The following is a 14,443-nucleotide window of genomic DNA, read 5'->3' on the forward strand; positions in this document are numbered from 1 at the left end:
CCTGAGATCCCCCCGGCCCTGTGGAACTGTGAATCAGTTAGGCCTCTTTCCTTTATAAAGTACCCAGTCTCAAGCAGTTCTTTATAGCAGCGTGAGAATGGACTAATACACAGGCTGAAAAACTAGATCAATTTGATGTTAATCTAGTGGTGCAATGGGGGTTAATCTGTGAGTCTGTTGACACTTTGGAGTTGAAACCAAAAAGCACTAATGCAATCAAATTTCATACCTATGAAATGATGCCTCATGAATGTCATAGTACTTTCTATCTCCCCTACAGAAATACCACTTAGTCAATGATTGGTTACAAGATGACACACGTGGTGCTTGTTGAGCAAATCTTAAGCTAACTTTGTGATTAATGGCTAAATATATTATTTGTTCCATTTTAAGAAGCAAGTTGGTAGGGCACCTGTGCTTGGGTGGTTTGTGCTTGAGGTTGGGAGTTGCGTCGCTCTTTGGTAAAGGCGTGCAGGTGTTGGCCGCGCCCTCTGAGCTGGGATGAGCCGTGCTCCCGGTGGAAGCAAGGGAGCCCAGCCGGAGCCATGGCCAGTACAGTGGTAGCAGTTGGACTGACCATTGCTGCTGCAGGATTTGCAGGCCATTACGTTTTGCAAGCCATGAAGCATATGGAGCCTCAAGTAAAACAAGATTTTCAAAGCCTACCAAAATCTGCCTTCAGTGGTGGCTATTATAGAGGTGGGTTTGAACCCGAAATGACAAAACGGGAAGCAGCATTAATACTAGGTGTAAGCCCTACTGCCAATAAAGGGAAAATAAGAGATGCTCATCGACGAATTATGCTTTTAAATCATCCTGACAAAGGAGGATCTCTTTATATAGCAGCCAAAATCAATGAAGCTAAAGATTTAGTAGAAGGTCAAGCTAAAAAATGAAGTAAATGTATGATGAATTTTAAGTTCATATTAGTTTATGTATATGAGTACTAAGTTTTTATAATAAAATGCCTCAGAGCTACAATTTAAAAAAAAAAAAAAAAAAAAGAAGCAAGTTAATGATCTCTAAATATCCATGAGTCTTTATAAGAATTCTAAAGTAATAATCAAAAAAAGAGGTATAGGGCTGGGCACAGTGGCTCACGCCTATAATCCCAGCACTCTGGGAGGCCAAGGTGGGGAGATTACCTGAGGTCAGGAGTTTGAGATGAGCCTGGCCAACACGGTGAAACCCTGTCTCTACTAAAAATACAAAAGTTAGCCAGACTTGGTGGCACACGCTTGTAATCCCAGCTACTCGGGAGGCTGAGGCAGGAGAATTGCTTGAGCCCGGGAGATGGAATGGATGTTGCAGTGAGCCGAGATTGTGCCTGGCCGCAGAGTGAGACTCTGTCTCCAAAAAAAAAGAGGTGTAGTTAAGACAATGGATAAGAAAACGTGCAGAGTCTGGTTTGTGTCTATAAAGTGGCAGTTATTTAAGTGGTTATTCAGAATCTGAATAAAAAAGCATAGTCATAATCCCATTGATTAAAATAAAAGTGAACAATCTCATGCTCCAAATGGTAAATATGAGGAATGACTTTTAGTTTTAAGAACACAGAAGGCAAAGTTCCTTTCACAATGAACCTCAGCACTGTGCCCAAACTGGGAGAAGTGCCTCAAAAGCAGAATGAAGAAAAACTCCTGGGAGTTCACTTGGAAAACACCTACTTCATGTCAGCAGTTTAAAGGCATCGTCTCACTTAATAAAACAGCCTAAGCTGGTCAGTGTTGGCCTTATTGCAAATGAATAAACTGAGTCTCAGAGAGATTAAGTAAATTTCCCAAGTCATAAAGATAATCACAGATGACAGAATTGGTCTTCAAACCCGGGTCTAATTCCAAAGAAAGTGATTTCCAGTATATCCTAGAAATGTGATAGAAAGAGTATTAAAAAATATAATCATTTTCAGGATTAGCCCTGTGTGTGAGAGTCATAAGTCACAAGAAAACACATGTTCGGGCTGGGTGCGGTGGCTCATGCCTGTAATCCCTGCACTTTGGGAGGCCGAGGTGGATGGATCACAAGGTCAGGAGTTTGAGACCAGCCTGACCAACATGGTGAAACCCCGTCTCAACTAAAAATACAAAAATTAGCCGGGCATGGTGGCACTCAACTGTAATCCCAGCTGCTCAGGAGGCTGAGGCAGGAGAATCGCTTGAACCTGGAAGGCAGAGGTGGCAGTGAGCCGAGATGGCGCCAGTGCACTCCAGCCTGGGCAACACAGTGAAACTCTGTTTCAAAAAAAAAAAAAAAAGAAAAGAAAACACGTGTTCACCACTGTATACCCCAACACCTAGCATAAAGTTCAATCAACAAATATCAAATATCAGATGAAAGTTGAGGAGATGGAGATACAGTTGCATATACCACTACAAGTTCATTGAAATGGGATTTTAAAGTACACATATACCCATGATATGCATATGAAGGAAAAATGTACGCCTTTTGCTGAATAATGGCCATATTCATGAAAGCTCTGCTTTCATTCCGGAGCCAGCTTTACTCATGGACTCAGTAGACAATCCCTGTGAGGATTGCTTCAATCCCACTGAGTCTCCTGATGCAGTAAAGGCTCCCCTCCTACAAAGTCTAAAACACCCATTATGACAATTGCTCGTTTCCAGTGAATTTAAATATAATTGTAACAGGAAATTAGAATAATATTATTTTATCTTATTTATTTTGAGACAGAGTTTTGCTCTTGTTGCCCAGGCTGGAGTGCAGTGGCACGATCTCAGCTCACAGCAGCCTCTGCCTCCCGAGGTCAAGTGATTCTCCTGCCTCAGCCTTCCCAAGTAGCTGAGATGATAGGCACCTGCCACCACACCCAGCTAAGTTTTGTATTTTTTAGTAGAGACAGGGGTTTTGCCATGTTGGCCAGGCTGGTCTTGAACTCCTGACCTCAAGTGATCCACCCGCCTTGGCCTCCCAAAGTGCTAGGATTACAGGCATGAGCCACTGCGCCTGGCCAGAATGAGATTTTTTTTTTTTTTGAGATGGCGTCTCGCTCTGGCACCAGACTGGAGAGTGCAGTGGCACGATCTCAGCTCCTGCCTCAACCTCCCAAAGTGCTGGGATTACAGGCATGAGCCATTGCGCCCGGCCGAGATTATTTTTAACTCAGTTTTGAGTGAGGCAATAGTCATAGTACCAAAGCAAGAGAGAGATGACTCCCTACATCCTTGCAACCATATGTAAATTTACAAAGAAATAGAATGGAGAAATGTTCCACAACCCTTGATCTCCTTTACTAAATGAAATCATCCAAAGGGTTTAGAGTGTGGACATGAGTTGAATTAATAAAGAGATTACTTTGGAAAGGTCTGACTGACCCTTCCACCTTGGATGACAGGTGCAAACTTCTATCCACAAGCTTTTAGACACGACCACTCAAATAACTGTGCTCCCTAAATTTGAAGACGCAGAGTACCCTTGTCTGACTCACATGTGAGAAAGCTTAAAGTGGTACTGGACAGAGGGCTGATTCCCAGCTAGGAAATCTAGACAGTGAAAGAAAGGGCTAATCACTTACTGAGGGGTTACTGAGAGGCTCTTCCTGTAGGATCACTCCACATTCCAAGAGTTTTGTGGGGCAAAGATTAGGCATTTCCAAGGACCAGTGGCTTGGGTTGTCATCTTGGCTCTTGCCCAGTAGGACCATCTAGAGTGAGCTGAGATCATTTTAGGAAAAAGCTGAGAGGAACCACCTGGTTGCCCAGGGACTGATGAAGAAATTTAACAAATTTTTATCTGTGCAGATCAAGGAACCTACATGAAAGAAGGGTCTAGCAGAGATGCTGTCAGCATTAACTGTCAGCCCTGTGTAGAGAATACGAAGCCAGTGAGGCAAGCAAGCCCTGGCCAAACACCTTACCTCTCTCCGTATACCCCCTTCCCCTTTGATACTGGTGGGATCCAAAATCACAACTCATCCGGTGAGCGTAAGGGCAGTTGAGCAGAACCACATTCCCTGTTCCCAGTGCAGACTTCCATCCTGAGGCAGGCCTCCACTGGAAGAGGAGAATCCAGAATTTTGAAAATTGAATGATATTGGACATTCTAGTTACTAAATTGAAACTGTGTGTACCAAAAGTGACTAGGGGGCTCTTTATTTTCTTTCTGGTTACTTTCTGTAGAGAGTGACCAGAAAACATATGCCTTCCTAAGTCTTCATTCGGGACAGCAAGGTATAATTTTCAAAAGAAAAAAACATGACTCACAAAAGCACAGTATAGGCATGTGTCAAAATTTGTTTAACTCAATGAAAGAACCAGAAGGAAGCATTTGAGAAACTAGGTATTTATAAGGACTGAAGTTAGAGAGGATTGGATGTTGGAAGATTGAGAGATTAGAAACTAAGCTGGCTGTAGTCCTACAGGGCAATAAAACCATAACCTCTGTGTTATTTGCATCTCCAATAGACAGAAATTTAAAGGTATCAAGGAATATCACAGAGTGAGCTCTAATTAAAATAATTAACAATGACATATTCCCCTAGAAAACTAAGCAAACTTTGGGTTAGCCTGTGAGACAATGCTCCAGGAAGACACAAAAAGAACACATAGCCATTCTCTTGCTTTAGTTATAAGTTTTTCAATAATTTTCATAACAAGAAACGGGAAAATTAGAACGCCTCTGCCCCTCATCAGTTTTAAAGGCCCACTATAAGATTGCAATTTTGACCATGATCTGTAAGATACGTTTAACCTACTGCACACACATTTTTCAGGCCTGAGAAGATCACTCATGACTTTTTCTTCTGACCAGCATAATGAAGATGTAATGATCCAATTCAGTGTCAAGGTACAAGACACACGGCTAATAATTAAGTTTGGAGAAAGAAAAAGAAAACTTTGAGACAAAGTAAGAATAATCAGGGAACAACCAGAGGACAAGAATCCAGAAAAGGATCATCTCCAGAATGGCATTTAGGGATGGCCTCTGGGGCTGGAAGTGGGTACAATTAGAGAGGTGGCGTGAAGGGCAAACTTGGCCCATTGCACAGCTTTTTGTTTCTAGCATTCTCCAAAGCAAAGATAGAATTTGCTTGTTTTCAACTGTACTGGATGTTAAGTTTCTGGTTTTTTCCAAGTAACCTAAGAACTTCTTAAAAAAAAAAGTTGGCACACTGTCTACTTGATCAAAACAAGTTTAATCTGGTCATTATCAACTTTAGCTTAATCTGGTCATTGTCAGAAAATTTTAACAAAACAAACCAGTGTGTTGCAATCATTGTTCTTTGTAATTAAGATAACCAAGTGTTCTGCAACAATTCAAAATTATGTTTTGTTTTTCATCACCAATAGACTACCCATTCCAGTATTTCCTCTACACAGTGTTCTGACGTTATGTAAATTATTGTGATATCCAATTCAAAGGAACATAGTGGTTGTTTAAGAGGCTGATACTATCTCCCTTTGTCAAACATAGTATTGTTTTCTTCTAACATGCAAATGGTAACCCAGAGCTGGAAGCACCTTTGTTTTGTTTCTGCAGAAAAACTGGTTCACCTTGCAGAGTTTTAGCTAGGCTCTCCCAGTTCATGCTCTTTTCTTAAACATGGTCATCAAGAGTTAACTGTTGCCTGTTATGTTCTGCCATCCTCTGTAATCTAACCCTGGAATTGGGCTGCTGACTAAGCAGTGGAGTCTTTCTTACCGACCCCCAAGCTAAGCAAACAAAGAAGCAGATATTTGTTTCCAAAGAAAAGTGCTTCTACTTACAAAATTGTGTGACAGCAACTAGAATAACAGAAAACTGAAAGGAAGGAGAAACCCAACACTAGCCCACAAAACAAAAAACAAAACGAAACAAAACAAACAAAAAAAAAAAAAACGGGTGGGTGATTTGCTCCAGAAAAGAGTAGGGTAGGGAATAATCTTAGAATAACGATTTTTTTAACACAGAATAATCAGAACATAATTTTAAAAAAAACCTTCATGCTTTTGTCTCTAAAATCATAAAAAAGGAACCAGTCTTATTCGATAAATGGAAAATGTAAAAGAATTTCTGAAAGGAAGAACAATGGACAACATTATATGTAGTCTTGAAAAGGAAATTCCTTAAAATTATAAAAAAGTCTTTTAAAAATTTAGTATTTACTTGTGTTTGTTCGTTTTAAAAAATCAGTAAATATTAGCAAAAATTTGTTTGCTTTTTTCAAAATCCCTTCATCTTTTCACAGTGTATATTATGAGAAAGTATAGTATATCAAGTCTTAATATTTGCTCCAATATTTTATTACCAGAGAATTGATTTGGTGAATAATAACCTTAGTCTTTCATATTTGCCAGGTATTGATCTTGCACTAATATGAGAACATTAAATTTTAAAAAGGTTAAAAACAAAAACAAATGCTTTGATCCCAATTGCATATACTAACACATGAGGCAGAGCAAGATGCTTGAATGGAAACCTACACCATTTGTGGTCTGGCACAGTGGTTCACGCCTGTCATCCTAGCACTCTGGGAGGCCGAGGCGGGCAGATCACTTGAGGTCAGTAGTTCAAGACCAGCCTGGCCAACACGGTGAAACCTTCTCTACTAAAAATACAAAAATTAGCCAGGCGTGGTTGCAGGCATCTGTAATCCCAGCTGCTTGGGAGGCTGAGGCACGAGAATCACGTGAACCTGGGAGGCAGAGGTTGCAATGAGCCGAGATTACTCTCACTGCACTCCAGCCTGGGCAACAGAACCAGATCTCATCTCAAAAAACAAACAAACAAAACAAACAAACAAAAAAAACAAGCCTACACCATTTATACCCTCTGTAGGAACACCAAATTTTAGCAGCTAACTACACATCAAAAGCACCATCACAAGACTAAAAAATCAGGTGAGCAATCCCAGTGTCTAGTTTTAACTTCATATTGCTAAAAGAGACATTAAAGAGGACAGGAAAGACAGTCTTGGATTGCTGATGCCACCACTCCCCTATCCCCTGCAGCAGCCATGCAGCATGGAGGATCTCCGGGTTTGGTAGAGGGAGAGCACAGAGATTGTGAACCTTGGCATTGAACTCAGTGCTGCCCTGTCATAGCGGAAAGCAGAACCGGGCTACACTGAGCTGATATCCGTGTATAGAGGGAACATTTGGACTGGCCGTAGCCAGACAGAAATCGCTCACTCCAGCAGGTCCCACAGGCTAGGGTCAGTCCAGATGCTCCCTCCATGGTTGGAGCTTGAGTTCTAGCAAGCTTTGTCATCACAGGCTGAAGTGCTCTGGGGTCCTAAGTGAACTTGAGAGGCAGTCTAGGCCACATGGTCTGCAAGTCCTTGTACTGAGCTGGTCTCAGAGCCAGTGGACTGGCGAGGCACATGACCTACTGAGACACCAGGCAGGTGGCTAAGGGAGTTCTTGCACCATCTCTTCTCCATCCCCTGGCGGCAGCCACTTAGGAGCTCCACTATTTTATTACCAGATAATTGATTTGGTGAATAATAGCCTTACTCTTTTATATTTGCCAGGTATTGATCTTGCACTAAGATGAGAATATTAAATTTTAAAAAGGTTAAAAACAAAAACAAATGCTTTGATCCCAATTACATATACTAACAGATGAGGCAGAGCAAGATGGCTGAATAGAAACCTACATCATTTATGGCAGGGTGCGGTGGCTCACGCCTGTAATCCTAACACATTGGGAGGCCGAGGCAGGCGGATCACCTGAGGTCAGGAGTTCGAGACCAGCCTGGCCAACATGGCGAAACCTTGTCTCTACTAAAAATACATGTGTGCTTGGGAGATGTAGAGCACAGTGACTAAGGGACTTTACATTGGACTCAGTGCTGCCCCATCACAGCAGAGACCTGGCAGGACTGATCACTTGCTAAATACAGAGCCCCTGGCCCTGAGTAACCAACAGCAATGCCCAGGTAATAAGCTGAGGGTTTTGGGCTCCGAGATGTGCTAGCTTCAGTTATGACCCAACACATTTCCAACGGGGATGGCTATGGTGAAAGACTCCTTCTGTTTGAGAAAATTGGGGCGGTGGGGGAAGAAAAGGGGACTCTGTCTGCACCTTAGATACCAGTTTGGCCACAGTGGGGTAGAGCAACAGGCAGGCTAGTGGCATCCCTGAATCCAGGCCTAGGCTCTTGGTCAGCATTTCTGGACCTGCCCTTGGCTAGAGGAGAGCCCACTGCTCTGAAGGGTGAGTCCCAGGCCTGGCAGCATTCACCACAAGCTGACTGAAGAGCCTTTGGGCTTTAAGTGAACATCAGTGGTGGCCTGGCAGAAGCCCCCATGGGTCAGTGGTGGTGGCCACAGAGAGAGGATCCTCTGCGTGCGGAAAGAGGCAGGAAGAGTGGGAGAGATTTCGTCTGGTGGTTTGAGTGCCGATTTGGCCACAGTAGCATACAACACCAGGTCAATTTCGAATTTCTTTTACTTCAATCCTTGGCTCCCAGACAGAATCTCTGGACCCACCCAGGGCCTATGGAAACTCACTGCCCTGAAAGGAGGGACACAAACCTAGTTGGCTTTGCTGCCTGCTGTTTGTAAAGCCCTAGGGCCTTGAGTGAACTTAGGTGATACCCAAGTAGTGGTTACGGCAAGCCTTGGGCATGATCCAGTCCTGTGCTGGCTTCAGGTCTGAGCCAGTGCAATCCCAGTGGAGGTGGCCACAGGGGTGCTGGTGTCCCACCACCTCCAGTTCCGGGACAGCCAGCACAGAGATACAGACTTCATTTGTTTGGAAGAAAGTAAGGGAAAAGAACAAGAGTCTCTGCCTGGTAATTCAGAGAATTCTTCTGGTTCTTACCCAAGACCACTGTGGTGTTATGATATATATTGATTTTCATCCATGATTCCTGGCTCATAAATCCCACAGCCCTCGTTACAGTCTTTTGTTATAATGTTGGGTATGTTAGGCCTCAGGGTCAGGCTTCTGGCCTTCTCCTGCCCTCCTTCCAATCTAAAATTCCCCCACCTTTCTGATTGTGGGTCTTAAGATCCTCCCATGAGAGGGTCCCACCCCTATACCTCCGGGAAAGGAACACTGATATCATGACGCTTCCATACAAACCCAAGAGGACAGGGTTCAGGGAGATTCCAGATAGTTGAATACATGGAGGACTCTGAAGGGTGGTACGCCCAGGGAGAATGTGGAAGTTCTGTGCCCCTTCCTCATAACTCACCCTATGTGTCTCTTCATCTGTATCCTTTGCAATATTCTTTATATAAACCAATAAATGTACGTGTTTTCCCAAGTTATGTGAACCTGAATCTAATTTGCTTACAGCAAATTAATTGAATGCAAAGAAGGGGTCATGGGAACCGTGACTTGAAGTTGGTCAGTCATAAGTTCTGGAGGCCTGGACTTGTGACTTGTGCATGTGTGTATGAGGGGGGCAGTCTTGGGGACTGAGCCCTCAACCTGTGGGATCTGACGCTATCTTGGGGTAGATAGTATTGAAACTGAATTAGAGAACACATAGCTGGTGCCTATTGCTTGATGTACGGGAAAAAACTCCACACATTTGGTCACAGAAGTCTTCTTTTGTGTTGATGATTGTTGTAGTGTGAGAGTAAAGGACAAAACATGATTGAAGGAGAGTTTTTCCTATACAACCGCAAAGGTAGTACCTCTATGCGCCTGCAAGAACCACAGAATTATTGGGTTTGGGTCCCAAGTCCATTTGAATACCTAGAAAGCCTTCCCAAGAAGGATGGGCACAAACAAGCCCAGACTGTAATGACTACAATTAATATCTGACTCTTCAATGTCCAGACACCAATGAACATCTACAAGCTTTAAGACCATCCAAGAAAACATGAATTCACCAAACTGAATAAGGCACGAGGCACCAATCCTACAGAAACAGATATGTGACCTTTCAGATGGAGAATTCAAAATAGCTTTGTTGAAGAAACTCAAGGAAATTCACAATAACACAGAGAAGAAATTCAGAATCCTATCAGATAATTTTAACAAAGGGACTAAAATTATTTAAAAGAATCAAATAGAAATTCTAGAGTTGAAAAATGCAATTGTCATACTGAAGAAAGCATCAGAATCTCTTAATAGCACAATTGATCAAGCAGAAAAAAGAATTAGTGAGCTGGAAGACTGGCTATTTGAAAAACACAGTCAGAGGAATGTATAAAGTACCCTTAAGTAGAAAGGATAAATGATGAACCAATTGAAAATAGTAATTACAACAACTGTTCAAGACATAGACAGTACAATAAGCCATAAAGAGAAACAACAACACATTAAAAACTGGGGAGAGGAAGTTAAAGTGTAGAGTTCTCCTTAGTTTTCTTTTTGTGTGTTTGTTTATGTATTTGTTTACACAATCCATGTTACACAGCTACCCTCTTAAAATAATGGGTTAGAAGATAGTATTGCAAGCCTCTTGGTAACCTCAAATCAAAGAACATACAACAGATACACAAAAAATAAAAAGCAGGAAATTAAATCATACCAGCAGAGAAAAACACCTTCACTAAAAGGAAGACAAGAAGAAAGGAAAGAAGGAAGAGAAGATCACAAAACATCTAGAAAATAAATGACAAAATGGCAGGGTTAGTCCTTACTTACCAATAATAACAGTGAACATAAATTGACTAAACTCTCCATGAAAAGACAGAGTGGCTAAATGGACCCAATAATCTAATGCTTACAGGAAACACACTTTACATATAAAGACACAAATAGATTAAAAATAAAGGATGGAAAAAGATAACCATGCCAATGGAAACCAAAGAAGAGCAAGAGTACTTATACTATATCAGACAACATAGATGTCAAGACAAAAACTGTAAAAAGAGACAAAGAAGGTTGTTATATAATGGCAAAGGGGTCAATTCAGCAAGAGGATGTAATAATTGTAAACATATGTGTACCCAACACTGGAGCACCCAGATATAAAAAGCAAATACTATTAGAGCTAAAGAGAGGGATAGACCCCAATACAATAATAGCTGGAGACTTCAACACCCCACTTTCAGCATTGGACAGATTTCCAGACAGAAAATCAGCAAAGAAATATCAGACTTAACCTGCTCCTATACAACAAAAGGAACTAATAGATATTTACAGAACATTTCATCCAACTGCTGCAGAATACAAATCCTTGTCCTCAGCACACGGATTATTCTCAAAGATAGACTATATGCTAGGAAATGAAACAAGTCTTTTTTTTTTTTTTTTTTGAGACAGGTCTCGCTCTTTCACCAGGCTGGAGTGCAGTGGCGCGAGTGCACTAGGCTCATTGCAACCTCCGCCTCCTGGATTCCAGCGATTCTTCTGCCTCAGCCTCCTGAGTAGCTGGGATTATAGGCGCCTGCCACCACACCTAGCTAATTTTTGTATTTTTAGTAGAGACAGTGTTTCACCAAGTTGGCCAGGATGGTCTCGATCTCTTTACCTCGTGATCCACCCACCTCGGCCTCCCAAAGTGCTGGGATTACAGGCGTGAGCCACCGCACCCGGCCAAAACAAGTCTTAAAACATTCAAAAACATGGAAATAATATAAAGCATCTTCTCTGACCACAATGGAATAAAACTAGAAGTCAACAAAAAGAAGAATTTTGGGGACTATAAAAACACATGGAAATTAAACAATATGCTTCTGAATGACCAGTGGATCAACAAAGAAATTAAAGAAAAAAATGAAAAATTTCTTAAAACAAATGATAATGGAAACATAACATGCCAGAACCTATGGGATACAGCAAAAGCAGTACTAAGAGGGAAACTTATAGCTATAAGTGACTACATCAAAAAACAAGAAAATCTTTGAATAAGTAACCTAATCACGTGTCTTAAAGAACTAGAAAAACAACAGCAAACCAAACCCAAAGTTAGTAGAGGAAAATAAATAATAAAGATCAGAGCAGAAATACAATAAATAAATATAATAAGTGATTTTGAAATGAAGAAAATAATATGATCAATGAAATGAAAAGTTGTTTTTTTGAAAGCATAAATAAAATTCACAAACCTCTAGCCAGATTCACAAAGAAAAACAGAGAGAAGACCCAAATTAAAAAAAAATCAGAGATAAAAATGGGACATTACACCTGATACCGGAGAAATTCAAAAGATTATTAATGACCACTATGAGCAACTATATTCCAACAAATTGGAACATCTAGAGGAAATGAATAAATTCCTAGACGCATGCAACCTACCAAGATTGAACCAGGAAGCCAAAACTTGAACACACCAATAACAAGTAATGAGATCAAAGCCATAATAAAAAGTCTCCCAGTAAAGAAAAGCCCTGGACCCCATGGCTTTACTGTAGAATTCTACCAAACATTTAAAGAAGAATGAATACAAATCCTACTCAAATTATTCTGACAAATAGAGGAGGAGGGAACATTTCTACACTCATTCTATGAGGCCAGTATTACTATGATAACAAAACCAGACAAAGACATATCAAAAGAAAAGAAGGACGAAGAGGATGAAGACGAAGTAGAAGAGGAAGAGGAAGAGGAGGAGGAGGAAGAGGAAGAAGAGGAAGAGGAAGAGGAGGAGGAGGAGGAGGAGGAAGACGATTGCTACTACAGGCCAATCTCTCTGATGAATATTGACACAAAAATCCTCAGCAATATACTAGCAAACCAAATGCAACAATACATTAAAAAGATCATTCATTGTGACCAAGTGGGATTTATCCCAGAGATACAAGATGGTTCAAAATATGCAAATCAATGTGATACATCGTATCAACAGAATGAAGGTCAAAAATAATAAGATCATTTCAATTGATGCTGAAAAACATTTGATAAAATTCAACATCCCTTCATGATAAAAACCCTCAAAAAACTGGGTATAGGAGAAACATATGTCAACATAATAAAAGCCACACATGACAAACCCAGAGCTAATATACTGAATGGGGAACAACTGAAAGCCTTTCCTCTAACATCTGAAACATGACGAGGATGCCCACTTTCACCTCTGTCATTCAACATAATTCTGAAAGTCCTAGGTAAAGCAATCAAATAAGAGGAAGAAATAAAGGGCATCAAATTGGAAATGAAGAAGTCAAATTATTCTTGTTTGCAGATGATATGATGTTATACTTGGAAAAACCTAAAGACCCCGTCAAAAAAACTATTAGAACTGTTAAATTCAGTAAAGTTGCAGGATACAAAATCAACATACAAAAATCCAAAGTATTTTTATATATGCCAACAGTTAATAATCTGAAAAATAAATTTAAAAAGTAATCCCATTTACAATAGCCACAGATAAAATTAAATACCTAGGAGTTAACCCAAGAAGTGAAAGATATCTGTAATGAATACTGTAAAACACTGATGAAAGAAATTGAAGAGGACACACACACACACAAAATAAAGATATTTCATGTTAATGGACTGGAAGATTCAATATTGTTAAAATGTCCATACTACACAAAGCAATCTACAGATCCAATGTTATTCCTATCAAAATATCAATGACCTCCTTCACAGAAATAGAAAAACAATCCCAGAATTTATACAGAACCACAAAAGACCCAGAGTAGATGAAGCTATCCTGAGCAAAAGGAGCAAAACTGGAAGAATCACATTACTTGACTTCAAGTTATACTACAAAACCATAGTAACCAATACAGTATGGTACTAGCATAAAAACAGACATATAGACCAATGGAACAGAATAGAGAGCCCAGAAAGAAATCCATACACTATAGTGAATCCATTTTTGACAAAGGTGGCAAGAACATACATTGGAGAAAGTACACTCTCTTTAATAAATGGTGCTGGGAAAACTGGATATCTATATGCAGAAGAATGAAACTGGATCCCTATATTTTGCTATATAGAAAAATCAACTCAACATGTATCAAAGAATTAAATCTAATATCTCAATCTATGAAAGTACTACAAGAAAACAGTGGGGAAATTCTCCAGGTCATTTGTCTAGTTAAGGATTTGTTGAGTAACACCACACAAGCACAGGCAACCAGAGGAAAAATGGACAAATGGGGTCACGTCAAGTTAAAAAGTTTCCATATAGCAAAGAAAACTATCAACAAAGTGAAGAGATAACAAACAGTATGGGAGAAAATGTTTGCACACTACCCATCTGATAAAGGCTCAATAGCCAGAATATATAAGGAGCTCAAACAACTCTATGGGAAAAAAATCTAATAATCCAGTTTTAAAATGGGCAAAATATTTGAATAGACATTTCTCAAAAGAAAACATACAAGTGGCAAACAGGCATGTGAAAATGTGCTCGACATCATTGATCATCAGATAAATGCACAACAAAACTACAATGAGACATAATTTCACCCCAGTTAAAATGGCTTTTATCCAAAAGACAGGCAATAACAAATGCTACAGAGGATGTGGAGAAAACGGAACCCTCATACACTGTTAGTGGGAATGTAAATTAGAACGATCCCTATGAAAAACAGTTTGGAGTTTCCTCAAAAAACGAAAAATAGAGCTACTGTATGATCCAGCAACT

At 40.3% G+C, this 14,443-nt stretch overlaps 1 protein-coding gene across 1 annotated transcript; it reads left to right on the top strand.

Moving 5' to 3' along the window:
* The first annotated feature begins 409 nt into the window (after positions 1-409).
* Positions 410-968, top strand: LOC116480176 (mitochondrial import inner membrane translocase subunit TIM14-like). The gene has a single exon (XM_032753268.2). It carries the CDS (start codon positions 546-548, stop codon positions 894-896), a length of 351 nt encoding a protein of 116 aa, XP_032609159.1. The 5' UTR covers positions 410-545; the 3' UTR covers positions 897-968.
* The last annotated feature ends 13,475 nt before the right edge of the window (positions 969-14,443 follow it).

Source organism: Hylobates moloch, unplaced genomic scaffold, assembly GCF_009828535.3.
Source record: "Hylobates moloch isolate HMO894 unplaced genomic scaffold, HMol_V3 SCAFFOLD_13, whole genome shotgun sequence".
Taxonomy (NCBI): domain Eukaryota; kingdom Metazoa; phylum Chordata; class Mammalia; order Primates; family Hylobatidae; genus Hylobates; species Hylobates moloch.